The 16,208-nt window shown below is 40.0% G+C and overlaps 1 protein-coding gene across 1 annotated transcript in view; it reads right to left on the bottom strand.

Moving 5' to 3' along the window:
- The window catches only part of cdh23 (cadherin-related 23), a gene marked incomplete at its 5' end in the record, with an annotated part of 329,690 nt that overhangs the window by 64,939 nt on the left and 248,543 nt on the right, over nt 1-16,208 (bottom strand). Inside the window, 6 exons of the mRNA XM_079843313.1 lie at nt 4,387-4,535; nt 7,978-8,091; nt 9,187-9,339; nt 9,438-9,657; nt 9,946-10,091; nt 11,166-11,355. Coding sequence (XP_079699439.1) covers nt 4,387-4,535; nt 7,978-8,091; nt 9,187-9,339; nt 9,438-9,657; nt 9,946-10,091; nt 11,166-11,355 — 972 coding nt within the window. The remainder of the gene's footprint in view (nt 1-4,386; nt 4,536-7,977; nt 8,092-9,186; nt 9,340-9,437; nt 9,658-9,945; nt 10,092-11,165; nt 11,356-16,208) is intronic.

Genomic DNA, 16,208 nt, shown 5'->3' with positions numbered 1-16,208 from the left:
GAACTTCTTAATTATTGCCCTGATGGTGAAAATGCTTTAGCCTTTTTTCTTACAGCCACTTTCTATTTTGTAAAGTTCAACAATCTTTTGCTGCACATCAGAAGTATATTCTTTGGTTTTTACTCATTGTGATGATTAAGGGAATTTGGCCTTTGTGTTTTCTCATATTTATACTCTATACATATTTACCAGGGGTGCTAATAATTCTGACCACAACTGTATACCCAAATGCAAAACCTAATAAAAGTAAATTATTATGTCTGAAAACAATGCTGCCAGAAACTAGGGAACACACAGCCATGTTTATATATTTATATATATGGCCAAACAGTCATCTAGTGGTTACACCACGGTAATACAGTTAATAAATTGTGCATAATTTAGAGGTAAATATTTATTACAGTAAAATCTACTTATACAGCCATTTTTTATTTCAGTTTTTCCTGGTCCCACCTGACTGGTTCTTGGTCCCCTCAGTGCCACCCCATTAAAAGAAAAATATAATCACCTCAGTCAAATAGCCATTATTAGTGATATTTATTTTATCACTAATATTTAGTTTAGAGCTTTATTTATCAAAACTAAACTAAATATTAGTGATATCTGAACAAGATGTCCAGGACCTCCAGCAAAAAAAAAGCGGGAGGGATTTTCTTGAATCCCTCCCAAACAACATGTGGTGATGTAGGGATTGTTTGATATTTTTTTGGCTTTCTGACCCCTAGACTCAACAAATCTCTGATCCATCTGTGATATTTATGATGATTATTAGTGATAACATTTGAGTCATGCACATATGTTTGTGGGCTGTCTTGGGGGACTCTAGAAATTACTGAGCCTAGGGGCTGTGTAGACCTTAATCCACCCCTGGCTCTGTGTGGGTGAGTGTGTGATTGAATGAGTAAGAGACTTGCTAATCTGTAATCAATATAGTGCAATATAAATCTACTGTACGTTGACCTGACCTTTCTTTACAGAAATCGCTCAGTCATTTTGATAGTCTTGCAGAGAAGCACTGTGAGTGCCAAGTGTAGAGATGCTAGATGGTGGATGATAAGATGCGTGTATTGTAGGTGTTCAGTCCCGCCACCACAAACCACCGCTGTGCTTACCTAGAGGAAAATGCGCTCAGATGTTGCACTTTCATTGCTCAGAAGACTTCTACAACTGATTCATTTGAGTATTGTCTCACATGTTTCTAATAAAAAAGTCATTAGGAGCCGTTTTAAGCATTATTTTATAGTATATATTCATTTCAATTAGCTTTTTTTATTTTTATTTTAGTTTACGTTTTAGTATTTTTGTTGTAATTTTTATTAGTTTTTTTTCGATTTAGCTATAATTTATTCATTTCAGTTTTAGTCATTTTAGTTTTTCAATTTAAACTTATTTTATTTCAGCTAGTGTAACATTTATAATGTACGTTTTTAAGTTTATGTTGTTCAACTAATATTTATATATTTTTTTATTTCAGCTTTACTTAAATGAACAAAAATAGTTAAGTTTTAATTTTATTTAACAATAACAACACTACTTAATAGAAATAAATTAGACACAAATGAGACCATACAAATAGATGGTGACACAATTATAAGTACAGAGCTTATGAAATGAGATCATGAGCTAGAGCTGAGGCAGTGTTGTAAACTCGTCCAAAACTCACATTAGAGATTAGTATCTACAAAAAATAATTAAAAAAAAACCCACCACAGACGAAGATTCCCCCCCGTGAGAATGAAACACTTGATTTGTGTAATGCTTTGCTTTGAGTCACATCTCAGACCACTATGACCCATACAAATGAAGCGCTAGTTTTCAAACACTTGTTGTGTACATGTTTTAGGCCTTAGGTTTAAAAAAAAAAAAAAAGTGTCCACTTGCTTGCCATATCATTGCTGCCGAAGGCAAAAAATTCAGATATTAAAGAGATTCTTTCTTTTCAAGCGTACACACACACATACACACCTGTTAACCACATCCTGGAACCTTGCATGCGTCTCGCACAAGCACACATTCACACTTTTGCACAAGCTTGAACCCCAAGTGTCACAAAAACACCTGTATCTTCACTATAAGCACACTCCACTTGACTCAGATTTAACTCTTCCTGTTTTGCTTCTCTACAGATCCAGGAACAAAATGGATGTTCCCTTCAATCTATCCCTCTCTAATCTCTCACTTCCCATCTCCCCAACATCGCCACCTCTGGATCTTCAACATCCCCTCCCGACCATCATCATCATCGTGTGTCTCTTTGTTCTGTTCGGGGGCTGTGTGATCTTTCTGGCGGTGGGCTGCTCGCCGGGAGGGTCCTGGGGTGTGGATGGGGACTGCGGCCCGGGGGACGGTCTCGCATGCGGGCAGGCTCTGTCCAGCGAGCCCCAGCTAAAGCTCTGGAAGCGTTTGGGCTCGATGAGGCAGTCGTTCTCCTCCACACCAGCGTTCAGAAGACCCATTCAGCCATTCGTAGCCCAGAGCAGGAAGCAATCAGGGTCAATGCCGCCCGCAGAGTCAAAGACAAATGACTCCCACACTTATATTACTATACCGTCTCTGCTGCAGTATGCCACCGAGATTTGAGCTCTTTTGGAAAACCTAGTGAGTCGCCTTGTGGTCTACTGCCTACATAGGCAGCTGCCTTCTAAGTGACTGATTCAAAGTGCCCTTCATTGGGAGCAACTCCAGCTACAGGATACCAGACTCAAAAATGATTCAAAAAATGTTGCTAATAAGCATAATATACAAATATTAGATACAATTAGTTTTTATTTAGATTTAACTGTTTTTATCGAAACTTTCAGGAACTGAATGAAATGTATATTTAGAATTGACATTTCTATAACCATATCTGCCATTGTCTGCTCAATGCAATGCATTCTGGGATTACACACTCTAAAAAGTGCTGGGTTAAAAACAACCCGAGTTGGGTTGGAAATGGACAAACCCAGCAATTGGGTTGTTTTAACCCAGTGGTTGGGTTAAATGTTTGCTTAAAACAACCCAATCGCTGGGTTAAAACAACCCATTTCCAACCCAACTTGGGTTGTTTTTAACCCAGCATTTTTAAGAGTGCATTTTCCCTTGAGGGATGCACATGCTGTCGCCAAGGTTATTATTATTAACAAACTAAAACTAAAAGTATTAAGAACATTTTTGTTTATTGAAATAAAGCTGAAATTAAATATAAATAATGAAAAATTTGGTAAATTAGAAACGAACTAAAACAAATGTAAGTTAAAGCACTGAAATTACTAACTGGAAATAAATCAAAACTAAAGCTGAACTAAAACTAAAATATTTATTTTTATTTCAGTTTTAGTTTTTATTTAACTCCAGTTATATGACTTGATGCTGAATCAGAATTTGAAACAGCCAGTATCCATGTTGTTTACGTCTGGTCCATGTGTAATAATGCTCTCCATGTGTATTAAAACTTTATGGGAAGACTATTTGCAGCTGGAGTGTGCCTATGATCCCTTAAAATGCTGTCTAGGTAGTCAGCTCACTAGGTTTTGGAAAAGAGCTATAGATACGTACCTATCTACACAATCACGATCCTGCGTCCTCGGCTATCAGTACTGAAAGAGATCAGGCTGTGTACAGGAAGCCAACTCATTTCATTCACCATTAGCTTCAGTCGAAACAAGATGTGACTTAACAATTCAATCATACGGTGGCCGCAACTTTATAAACAGCTGGACATTGCCAACATCACATCCTGACCTGCCAGCACAAACCAGAAGCTTTCTGAGAAATGGTGGCCCTTTAGACAGGGCATTAACAACATCAGTATTTATTTGGAGGACATTCACATTTATTTGCATATTGTGTGTACAGTGGCCCGACAGTGTTTGCGTCACACTTAAAAATATCTGAATGTCATTGCATTAGAAAGCAAAACAAACCCAGCAAAACCTAGCAAACCAAGTGTGCTCATTTTAAACTACTGAATAATATAGGAATATTATTGTTTTATCATTTAAAACCGTTTTATGAAATGTTTTGCTTTAAATACGTGTGTTTGTGCTATCTTAAAGTAATTGTGACTTGGTTTACTGTTTTGATACATTTTAAAGTGTGCTTTAGGTCTTCAAATTATAGGTTTGTTCAAATCATTGTTGTTGTGCCAGTGGGATGCGATTTTATTCCATAACAGCAAAATGGAATACCATATTCATGGTTACCAGCACACTGGAACATGACATTACAGAAAACCACTGACATGACATGGTAATGCTGCCATGGTTACAAACAAACAAAAACAATGTACGTAACAAATTTAAAACACCATGTGCTACTTCATACCAATATTGTGAATTTTTTTTGTTGTTGCTGATTTTATATAGTTTTCATATGGAATAGTGAATTGTGAATGTGCATTTGTACCTGTAATATACTAGTTCCTCTTGAGATGTTCTCCAGGACGCTGGTCTCATAGCTGTTCTGTAGGAATATAGGCCTGTTGTCATTGACGTCCAGCACCTCCACATTTACCGTAGCTGTGCCTGTCCTCCGGCCGCCCGCTGGACCATTATCTACGGGAAAACCATCAACAGTCTGACCAATACGGCTAGGAAATGCTACTCTCAGTACAAATAAAATACAGTACAAGTTCAAGGCTGACCAATTTCTATGACATTTCCAGTCATTCAGGATTATTGAATAAGGATTTTACAGAGATTGAATAAAAGAAAAGATGGACCTTGAAACCGAGCATATTTCCAACAAAATATAATTTATATTTTATAGTTTCTCATTTATATTATATGCATTCTAATTCACATCCTAGCTAATAGTTCCAGGTTTTCCATGACCATGGGAACCCTGATCGCAACATAAAAACACTGCCACAATACAGCCCTTCTGACTCATATCTTCACTGGTGTTGCATGGTAATAATAGTCATTTTTAAACAACCATTAGTTGTGCCAAGCAACAGCACCATGACTGCTAAAACTGGGGCGTATTGCATTAGTATTGCATCCTTCTCATGAGCATTTAAAGGAACACTCCACTATTTTTGAAAATAGGCTCATTTTCCAACTCCCCTATAGTTAAACAGTTTTCGAATCCATTCAGCTGATCTCCGGGTCTGGCGGTAGCACTTTTAGCATAGCTTAGCATAGATCATTAAATCTGATTAGACCGTAAGCATCTCACTCAAAAAATGACCAAAGAGTTTCGATATTTTTCCTATTTAAAATTTGACTCTTCTGTAGTTACATCATGTACTAAGACCGACAGACAATTAAAAGTTTTCGGTATTCCGATTCAAATAGATACGGTTCAGGATCTGCACCAAAGTGAATATCTTCTGAATCGTCTCTCACAAATGTCTCCATGGTTACAAGGCACGCTCCTTGTGTAAGCAAGTTGTCACGTTGGTTATGTTGATGGAAGTTAGCCTATTTTCAGGAGCTGCGTAATATCATTGCGCCGCTGCACCCATGGTACGGCAGCAAAGTTCCATGATTATTCTGCAGGAATGAGAGTATAGTTCCTATCCATATCGGCCTAGAAAATCGCAACTTTTCATTTTCTGTCGACCTTAGTACAAGATGTAACTACAGAAAAGTCTTTGGTCATTTTTTTGAGCAAGGCGCTAACGGTCTAATCAGATTCAATGATCTATGCTAAGCTATGCTAAAAGTGCTACCGCCAGACCCAGAGATCAGCTGAATGGATTCGAAAACGGTAAAACTCAACTGTTTAACTCTAGGGGAGTTGGAAAATGAGTCCTTTAAAGGAGTGTTCCTTTAATAATTTTTGACTTTTCAGTGCGACTTAAATATATTTTGTGGGCCATTTACTTGTAAAAGAAAACCTGCTTAATAATTATGCACACCTGAATATAAGGCGTTTTTCACTTCCAACAATTATATGTCACTTATAAATGATTAAATACAAACGTAATAATAGTTATTAAGATTGATGTGGTTTGGAATTGGTAAAATGAGCTTGAAAAAAAAAAACATTTAAAAATATTTTTTTATATTTATATTTAAAAATATACATTTGCATAATTATGCACACACTGTAGTTATTATTTTGGAATAAATGTAAAAATGCGTAAAAACACTAACTTGATTAAATTTATACTTGATTTTATTAAATAGAATATTACAATATATAGTGCAAAAATACAAAATAGAATTGTATTTGGTCTTTCTCTTTTTTATGTAATGTTTACTTAACCAGGAAAATCAAGTATAACAAGGACATAAATTTACCTTTGATATATATAAAAAATGTGACGACTTTGCCCCCTTATTTTTTAAACACCACTGCACACCCCTGATATAAATATTATATATACAAAAATATGAGATATTATTATAAAATATTATTAATATTAATTTTTTTGTATGTAAAACGACTTGCATGTTGTGTTAAGTGTTTGTGCCTAAAAGAAAACCTGTGTTTCATTTGTTTGAAATTAATCTGATAAGTACGATGATGAACTTCTCAGAATTTAAAAAAGTGGGCAGCATATTTTCATAGAAGCTCATTAAACTGGTATTAGAACAGCTGGCATATTTCTGAACGCTGTACAGCTCAAACAGGAAACCACAACACTCTTCATTCTATCCAGTCATTTACACAGGAAATTGCAAAAGATCATACCACATATGCATGCACACATGCATAACCAGTTGTTTTAAAGGGATAGTTCACCCAAAAATTGTGTCATTAATTACACACCTTGATGTCGTTCCATACCTATAAGACTTTCGCTCATCTTCTGAACACAAATGAAGGTATTTCAGATGAAATCTGAGAGCTTTATGTCCCTCCGAAACAGAAAGAGACTTGATCGCTTTATATGATGAACAGATTGAAATTAGGCTTTTTATATCTTTATGAACTTTTTGAAGTGTCAAAGTGGTAGTTGCGCATTCATCAACACACATCAGTTGTGTTAAACGGACGCTCAAGCATGTTGAACTTGATGTGCGAGAACCCATTCGATTCATCCTCGTGTTACGCAGCACGTTTGAGCTTCCTCAAGAACCAATGAGGTTCATCCTCATGTTACGCAGCACGTTTGAGCTTCCTCAAGAACCAATGAGGTTCATTCTCGTTAAGCAGGACGTTTGAACTTCCGCAAGAAACAATGAGGTTCATCCGCGTGTTACGCAGCACGTTTGAGCTTCCTCAAGAACCAATGAGGTTCATCCGCGTGTTACGCAGCACGTTTGAGGTTCCTCAAGAACCAATGAGGTTCATCCGCGTGTTACGCAGCACGTTTGAGCTTCCTCAAGAACCAATGAGGTTCATCCGCGTGTTACGCAGCACGTTTGAGGTTCCTCAAGAACCAATGAGGTTCATCCGCGTGTTACGAAGCACTTTTGAGATTCAGCAAGAACCAATGAGGTTCATTCTCGTGTTACGCAGCACTTTTGAGCTTCCCCAAGAACCAATGAGGTTCATCCGCGTGTTACGCAGCACGTTTGAGCTTCCTCAAGAACCAATGAGGTTCATCCGCGTGTTACGAAGCACTTTTGAGATTCAGCAAGAACCAATGAGGTTCATTCTCGTTACGCAGGACGTTTGAACTTCCGCAAGAACCAATGAGGTTCATCCGCGTGTTACGCAGCACGTTTGAGCTTCTGCAAGAACCAATGAGGTTCATTCTCGTGTTACGCAGCACGTTTGAGCTTCTGCAAGAACCAATGAGGTTCATTCTGTTCATTAGGCTTCCGTTTTTGTTCGCTAATCAATGTTTATATGTGAATAAAAGCCTAAATTCAATCTGTTCATCATATAAAGTGATCGTGTCTCTTCAGAAAATTTGGACTAAACCACTCAATTCATTTGGATTCATTTTAAGAACTCTTTATGAACTTTTTGAAAAGTCAAGGAATAGATTTCATTAATAAAATCTCAATTTGTGTTCCGAAGATAAACGAAAGACATGAGGATAATTAATGATATTTTTTGGGTGAACTAACCTTTTAACAACTATATGAAACTCACCAATCGCTTCAATCACTAGCCTGTACGAGGCCTGAGTCTCACGGTCCAGACCCACCACGGTCCGTACCACACCGGTCCGGAAGCCCACGCTAAACTTTCCATCTTGGTTCCCTTCTATTGGGACACATAAACACAAGCTGAGAAATCACAAGTCATGGCTTTGTCCTAAACCCTAGTGTGCTGCCTTCACAGATGGAACATCATAATTGAATGATTTTGAATGTGCTCCTGTGTTGTCATACTGATACACAATTGATTTCAATTGAGATGGCATTAGTGTGTTGCTAACATAATAATGATGTGGTACTCTTCCAATAAGCATGACAAACACAATTTGATAATAATATAATATTATTTTAATCGTATATTTAATCATATATATTTAAAGAGGCCATATGCCCTTTACCAAAGTCTTGACTTTGTTTTTTGGGGTGTATTACGATAAGTTTCCATGCTTGAATGTTAAAGAAAATTATTATTTTAACATATATTATATGGTTGCAGCACCTCTCTTCCCAGTCTGTCAGTAACACACTGATTAGTTCCTGTCTCTATGAAGCCCCTCCTTCTAAAAAGCGCAATGTGCTCTGAATGGTCGGCTGGACCAGTGTGTTGTGATTGGTCAACCGCTTTAAGTGTTTCGGAAATGTTATGCCCCTTACCATAACTGCGAGTTTCAACACACTATTAACGCCACTCAAGAGGCCAAGCCCCTTAATTTTACGTATGCCTTGGGAAGGAATTATTTAAATAAGGAATATTGTGATGTGCTCGTTCCCAGAAGAAAACTCAAGACCACTATGGAGGCGTTTTAGGGAGTTCAGAAACAATGTACATTGATATAGAGAATAACTCCCTTTGGTGTGACTTTGTGCTTTGTAACAGAAACATTACACACTAAACAAAGTTATCACTTTTCACTACTGAATGAGCTTCTTTTCACATCTTGCAACTGAACACAACTTATTGAGCTCAATAAGTTGGCCAAGAATCTATTTATAAACTGGAATGTGGTGTTGTGAAGGCTATGATCCCTTAAAATGCTGCCTATGCAGGCAGCTCACTAGATTTTGGAACAGAGCCTTAGCTTCACATTTCTTGAAAACTAGTCACGGCGGGTCACAGCAGTCCCAGCCAAAATCCCACAGTGTTGCACCATCAGCACAAACTCATTCGCACCCTCTGAACTGTGACCTTCTGCACTCTGACCTGTGATAAAATAGCTGAGCTCTGCGTTAAGACCCGCGTCATTGTCTGTGCAGTTCAGCCTGACCACCACATAATCACGGGGCACGCTCTCATCCAACGATAAGTTATAAACGCTGGGAAAGAAGGTTGGCGTCTCATCATTCATGTCCAAAACTGTACGGAAAGAGTGACACACATAAACATCAATTACCATTTGCTTTTGAACACAAGATATTGACAGCCGGACAGTGATTGGTCCTCCTGCTCCGTACCTGTGATAGTGAGAGTGCTCGTGGATGTTCGTGGAAACTGGCCTGCGTCATACGCAACAATCCTGAGATAATACTGGCCAATCTGTTCGCGGTCCAGCACTGCCGTGGAAACCAGGATTCCTGTGGTGATGTTAAATCTGAAGTCCAGCCGTGGCATCCCCATCTGAAGAGCCATGGTAACCGCACCATTGTCACCTTCATCAAGGTCCTGCACCTGCACCTGAGGGAGGAAACCAGCAGGGGGCAGAAGGACAGTTTTATTACAAGAACTTCATTAGACGTCAACATTGAATCAAAGATGACCCCAGAATTGGTACATGGTATTCTGATCACTGACTAGCATGTCTGGTGACCACTGACTGTCAAATTCAGTTGCAATTTTGGTTTATTTAAAATATTTATATAAAAATGAGGATATGAACACAGGCCCCATTGCATACTAAATGAAATGATTGTAGAATATTTAATCAGTGCACGCTCAGTTCCTGTAGACCAATCAAATGCTAACCCTGAACACAGATGATCCAATAGGAAGCCCCTCTGGTACTTCAGCAACAAATGGGAGGTTGAGAAAGGCAGGATCATTGTCGTTGAGGTCCAGGAGGTTCACATACACCGTAGCGCTGGCTGAAGAGCGCAGTGGAGGTGTCCCACCTGAGGAGGGCAGCACAACAAAGAGAATACTCACATACGGCATAACTTATCTGAGTTTTCTGTAGTCATTAGATCCACTGAGGGGGAAGGAATTATTTAAAGAAATGTCAGTTTATATTGTCAAACACAACAAATAGAGGGAGAAATGGATGTGTTGTGTGGAGTAAAACCTTACTACTTAGTGAATACTGCACAGCATACACTGCATACAATTTTTTATAGCAAGTAAAATAGAATTAGGCAATGATCAACATTTTAAACAATACATACTGTGAAGTAAAATATTGGGATGATTAAATTCAGCACCTGGACATCTTAGGAAAAAATTCAAGATTTTTTTTTCTAAATATGTATCCAAATGTGGCAGTCCAAGAAAATAATGAGTAACAACAACAAAAAATGTAAAAATGGATTATTACTTATACTTCTGGTTCATTCAATTTGTGAAAGGTCACGTTTTTGAAAGAATTCTCTTATGCTCTGATAAATCTATTATGCATTTGACAAAAAATACAGAAAAAAATTGAAATATTGTGAAATATTTTTGCAATTTAAAATAACTGTTTTCTATTTAAATATCTACTTTAAAATGTAATTTATTCCTGTGATCAAAGCTGAATTTTCAGCATCATTACGCCAGTCTTCAGTGTCACATGATCCTTCAGAAATCATTCTAATATGCTGATTTACTGCTCAAGAAAAATTTGTTGAAAACTGTATTTTTTTTATTTGTACGCAGGATTATCTGATGAACACAAAGCCCAAAAGAACAGCATTTATTTGAAACAGAAATCTTTTTGTAGCATTATAAATGCCTATACTGTCACTTTTGATCAATTTAATGCGTGAATAATTCTCAAAGAAAGTACTAAATTATTAACGTTAGAATGGTAGTGTGTACAAAGCTTACATACTGTGCACAATATACTGTACTTCAGAAATGGGAAGACGTGTGTGTCAGCATGATTTAAAGACACTGAAGGTTGGCGGCTGCTAAACTACCTGTATTGTGGCCTCAGAGAGAGAGAGAGAGAGAGAGAGCGAGGCTTTATGGGAAAGGTGAGAGTTGCTTACGGTCGGTAGCAGAGACAATGATGGTCCTCATAAGCTGTGCGGACCGGGCATTTTGACTCTCTCTGTCCAGCACCGCCCCACTGGTGCGGATCTTCCCAGTGTTGCGGTTGATGGTGTAGAAGGGGTTCTCTGGATTTATGGAATAGACCACCGTCCCATTATCACCATAATCAGGGTCAATCGCTAATATCTGCAGAGAAAGAGAAGAAAAATTAGTCACAAAACAGAGTCCTAAGGTGCAGAAATTAAATCACACCAATCCTTTCCCCACAGAACGGCATGATGGGAGATTTATGCATGGGGCATAACTGTATAAAACCCCGGCTGTTTTTTTTTAAGAGCCAATCAATTATTCACAGTGCTGGTGGAGAAGCACTGAAAATCACTTAATTGGTCATTAGAGAACAAAGGTTCTGTAGGTCTTTAATTATTAAAACAGGAAGGACCATACGGCTGTGTTCTTCATTGATTAGAGGGAGTTTAAACAGGTGATGTAGAGCACGGGTCTAATGTAAAGTTTATCTAATTGATTTGAACTCTGAGGGATTTTATTCATTTATTCAGGCGTGTTTACAGACCATTTTAAAGTTGATGAGTGTGATTTTGCACTGTTAAAAAAAAAAGTATCCTATCCCAGCTTATGCACAGTCAATTGTCTGCTTTGCAGAAAGTCCTCTTTGCTTTTTCCATATGAAAGCATACAGAGACAAGGGGCTGTCAAGCTTAAAAAATGATTAAAAAAAGGACCATCATATATCACACATCATAGAAGTAGTCCATATGATCTGTATTCATACTCTTCTGCGGTCACATGATAGCTTTGTGTGAAAAACAAAAGGTTGTAAACTGTTATTCAATGAAAATTGTCTATGTTGTAAGCACTATTGTTAAAAATCTGAAAAGAATCTGAAAAAAAATTGGTCCAACAAAAATATTAAGCAGCACAACTGTTTTCAACATGATATAATAATAAGAAATGTTTCATGAGCAGCAAATCAGCTTATTAGAATGATTTTCCGTTTTCTTCAAAATCAAGAAAAAAACCTTACCGACCCCAAACTTTTGAACGTTATCATGTGCTGTATGGAAAAGAATAGCTTGGGAAATCTGTAAATCATCAGATAAAAGGAGTCTGAAATGACAATGTGTTGACTGGTAGACAGCCTGATTGTGGAAGTCTGGACCAGAGTGTGGAAGTCAAAAGCTTGAAGACATTTGGTTTGTACATTCACTGTTCTGTGATTAAAATTATCCATCCACCATCCATCCATCCATTTCTTCCTTTGTTCTGTTTCATATCTCTCTCTCTCTCTCTCTGCACGGTGTCCAGCAGGGTAATCAAATATGCACTTGACTCTGGGCTACATTTTAATTAGTCATCGGAACCTCCTAATGAAGTTCAGCCCTGGCTTGTTAATTAAAGGACAATCAGAGGCATATTTAGCCAAAGACAGAGCCACTATAAAACACCTAAACATTTACAAGCAGAGTTTCTAGAGAAAGAGGTTTCTAGAGACCTGACCATATTTTACTTGAACACACAATACACCGTCTCAAATTCAATAGTTATTCCTAATATACTGAAAAACCATCAGTTTGCTTTTAGTTAGCTTCCTCAGATGCCACATACACCGATATCACCCACAGATTGTCTGATTTATACTGCATGTAAAAATATATGGCTGAAATTGTTGCAACAACTAAGGCCCTGTCCCAAATGGCACACTTCATGTGCACTTTCGGTCTTGTGGACTTACAATGGCCGTTAAGTCCCCGAGACCGCAAGGTGTCCCATTTGTCATTTTAGGTCTCGGAAGGGTGCTCGCGAGCGCCCCCCCTTTGAGGTTGAAATGCACCCTCAATGCGCACTTCACTTGCGGACTCAGAGGAAGACCGTGAGGGTTTAGGGTGTCATTTGGGACAGGGCCTATGACAAGACTGATATACACTCCCTGGCCACTTTATTAGGTACACCTGTTCAATTGCTTATTAACACAAATATCTATTCAGCCAATCACGACAGGAAATCAAAGCATTTAGGCATATAGACATGGGCTGCATGCGAAATCGCCCCCCTATACCCTTAAATAAGGCACTATTTGAGGGGACAGCCATTTGTAGTGGTGTCCGAAACAATAGTGGACGTTATTGAATATGTTTAAATTCACTTGTTTTCATTTACTCCTTCTAGTGAACTAAAGTAGGGAATAGTGATTGAGGGTTTAGGGGGCGATTTCGGATTCGGCCATGGTCAAAATGATCTGCTGAAGCATCAGAATGGGGAAGAAAGGGGAAAAGTGATTTTGAACGTGGCATGGTTGTTGGTGCCAGACAGGCTGGTCTGAGTATTTCAGAAACTGCTGATCTACTGGGGTTTTCGTGCAAAACCATCTCTAGGGTTTGCAGAGAATTGCCAGAAAAAGTGAAAATATCCAGTGAATGGCAGTTCCTCAGATACCAGAGGTCAGAGGAGAATGGCCAGACTGGTTCGAGCTAATTGAAGGGTGACAGTAACTCAAATAAGCACTTGTTAAACCGAGGTCTGCAGAAGAGCATCTCTGAATGCTCAACACGTCCAACCTTGAAGCAGACGAGCTTCAGCAGCAGAAGAGACACCGCTGACACTCATAAGACAGGAAACTCACCAAAATTGGACAACAGAACATTTGAAAAACGCTGCCTGGTCTGATGAGTCTCAATTTCTGCTGCAACATTCAGATGGTGGGGTCAGAATTTAGTCTACAACATGAAAGCATGGACCCATTCTGCCTTGTATCAGCGGTTCAATGGCTACAGGGATGGTGGTGTAATGGTGTGGGGGATTTTTCTTTCCACACTTTGGGCCCCTGTATGCCAACTGAGCATTGTTTAAACACCACGGCCTACCTGAGTATTGTTGCTGAGTCTGACCATGTCCATCCCTTTATGAGCACAGTGTACCCATCTTCTGATGACTGCTTCCAGCAGGATAACACACCATGTCACGAAGCTCAAATCATCTCAAACTGATTTCTTGAACATGATGATGAGTTCACTAAACTCAAATGACCTCCAGAGTCATCAGGGGCCTCATTTATAAAACTTTGCGTAGGATTTGCGTCAGAAGTGGCGTACGGATGAAACATAGGACGTGCGTACGCACAGAAATATTCAGATTTATAAAACCGTGCGCACGCACATCCTACGCTGTTTTCCTTTAATAAATCACAATAAATTCTAAATGTAGCGCAGCTTTTGCGGCTTCATGTCACGCCCATATTTGCCCATAAAAAGTCAGTGAAACGCCCACAAGTTAATATTCATAATTTGCGAAATCATGACAAACACAGAGAGGAAATCAAAAAAACGTAACTTCACTCAATGTGAAGTAGAAGTTATCGTTGGCGAGGTGGAAAAGAGGAGAAAAATTTAGTTTGGAGGGCACAGTGTGGGCATTACTAATGCCAAAAAGGCACTTGAGTGGCAAAAGGTTGCCGACGCCGTAAATCAGGGGTGGGCAATTCCAGTCCTCGAGGGCCAATGTCCTGCAGAGTTTAGCTCCAACCCTAATCAAACACACCTGAACCAGCTAATCAATGTCTTCAGGATTACTAGAAGGCTACAGGCAGGTGAGTTTTATCAGGGTTGGAGCTAAACTCTACAGGACAGTGGCCCTCGAGGACTGGAATTGCCCACCCCTGCCGTAAATGCTGTAGCATCACAACCTTGGACCATGGCCGAAATAAAAAAAGAAATGGTCGGACATCAAAGTCGACGTAAAAAAGCGTCTAGCGCTCCATCGCCAGAGTGTGTCTGCCACGGGTGGGGGAAAGGGGACACCGGAGCTGACCCCTCTTGATGAGAGACTGGCGGCAATTATTGGGGAATCCCTATTAATCCCTATCCCTATTATCTACGTGGAAATGGGAAATAGTTCAGTGCAAATGTAATTTCTTTCAGTTTTCTGAATGGTTGAGACATACGTCATACGTTATTTTATCAAAAATAAAACAAACTAAAGGCATATGCATGAATACCATGATTCCGTAGCTGATGAATACATTTTTACTATGAAAACAACTTTCCCCAGTGGACAATTAATAAATCTATCTATCTCACTAATTATCTATCTGTCTAATTGCATCTATATGTAACGGAGCTTCCACTGGAGGCAAGTTGAAGGACCCATGTGCAGTACTTTATTCACAACAAAACCCGTGCAGGGGCACCGGACCCAGACGTGACCTGGACGGGCCTGGGAGCGTGGGCGGACCTGGACCCTGTGGCGTGGGCGGACCAGGACCCTGTGGCGTGGGCGGACCTGGACCCTGTGGCGTGGGCGGACCTGGACCCTGTGGCGTGGGCGGACCTGGACCCTGTGGCGTGGGCGGACCTGGACCCTGTGGCGTGGGCGGACCTGGACCCTGTGGCGTGGGCGGACCTGGACCCTGTGGCGTGGGAGGACCTGGACCTTGTGGCGTGGGAGGACCTGGACCCTCAGGCGTGGGAGGACCTGGACCCTCAGGCGTGGGTGGCCATGGCGGCAACGGCAGTTCAACAGGCCATGGCGGTAATGGCGGTTCAGGGGGCCACAGAGGCGTGGCCTTCATGGCCTCCATGTACCCCTTGCCCCCCCCAAAAAATGTCTTGGGCGGGACAGCGGGCTCGTGGGCTGGAGCCTGGACGGGGCCGTGGGCTGGAGCCTGGACGGGGCCGTGGGCTGGAGCCTGGACTTGGGCTGGAGCCTGGACTTGGGCTGGAGCATGGACGTGGGCTGGAGCGGGTACTGTGGGGAGTACTGTGGGAACGTGGAGCTCCTCATCCACCGTTTCCACAGTAAAAGATGAGCCACTCAACTGGAGTGCAAAGTCAATATATCCAGATAGAGTTCCTGGAGAATTGCTCTCTGGCATCAAATACCTTAAAAGGTCATTAAGTCCATTTAAGAAAATACCCTTGAGGGCAACATCATTAAAGTTCACCTGGTAGCACAGTCCACAAAACTCCTCCACATAGTTCTCTATGGCTTGATTTCCCTGGCGTAGACGAAGCAAAGATACAACT

This window comes from Gobio gobio (assembly GCF_949357685.1).
Source record: "Gobio gobio genome assembly, chromosome: 18".
NCBI lineage: Eukaryota > Metazoa > Chordata > Actinopteri > Cypriniformes > Gobionidae > Gobio > Gobio gobio.
The sequence above is the reverse complement of the archived record's forward strand: the minus strand, read 5'-3'. Positions and strand labels throughout refer to the sequence as shown.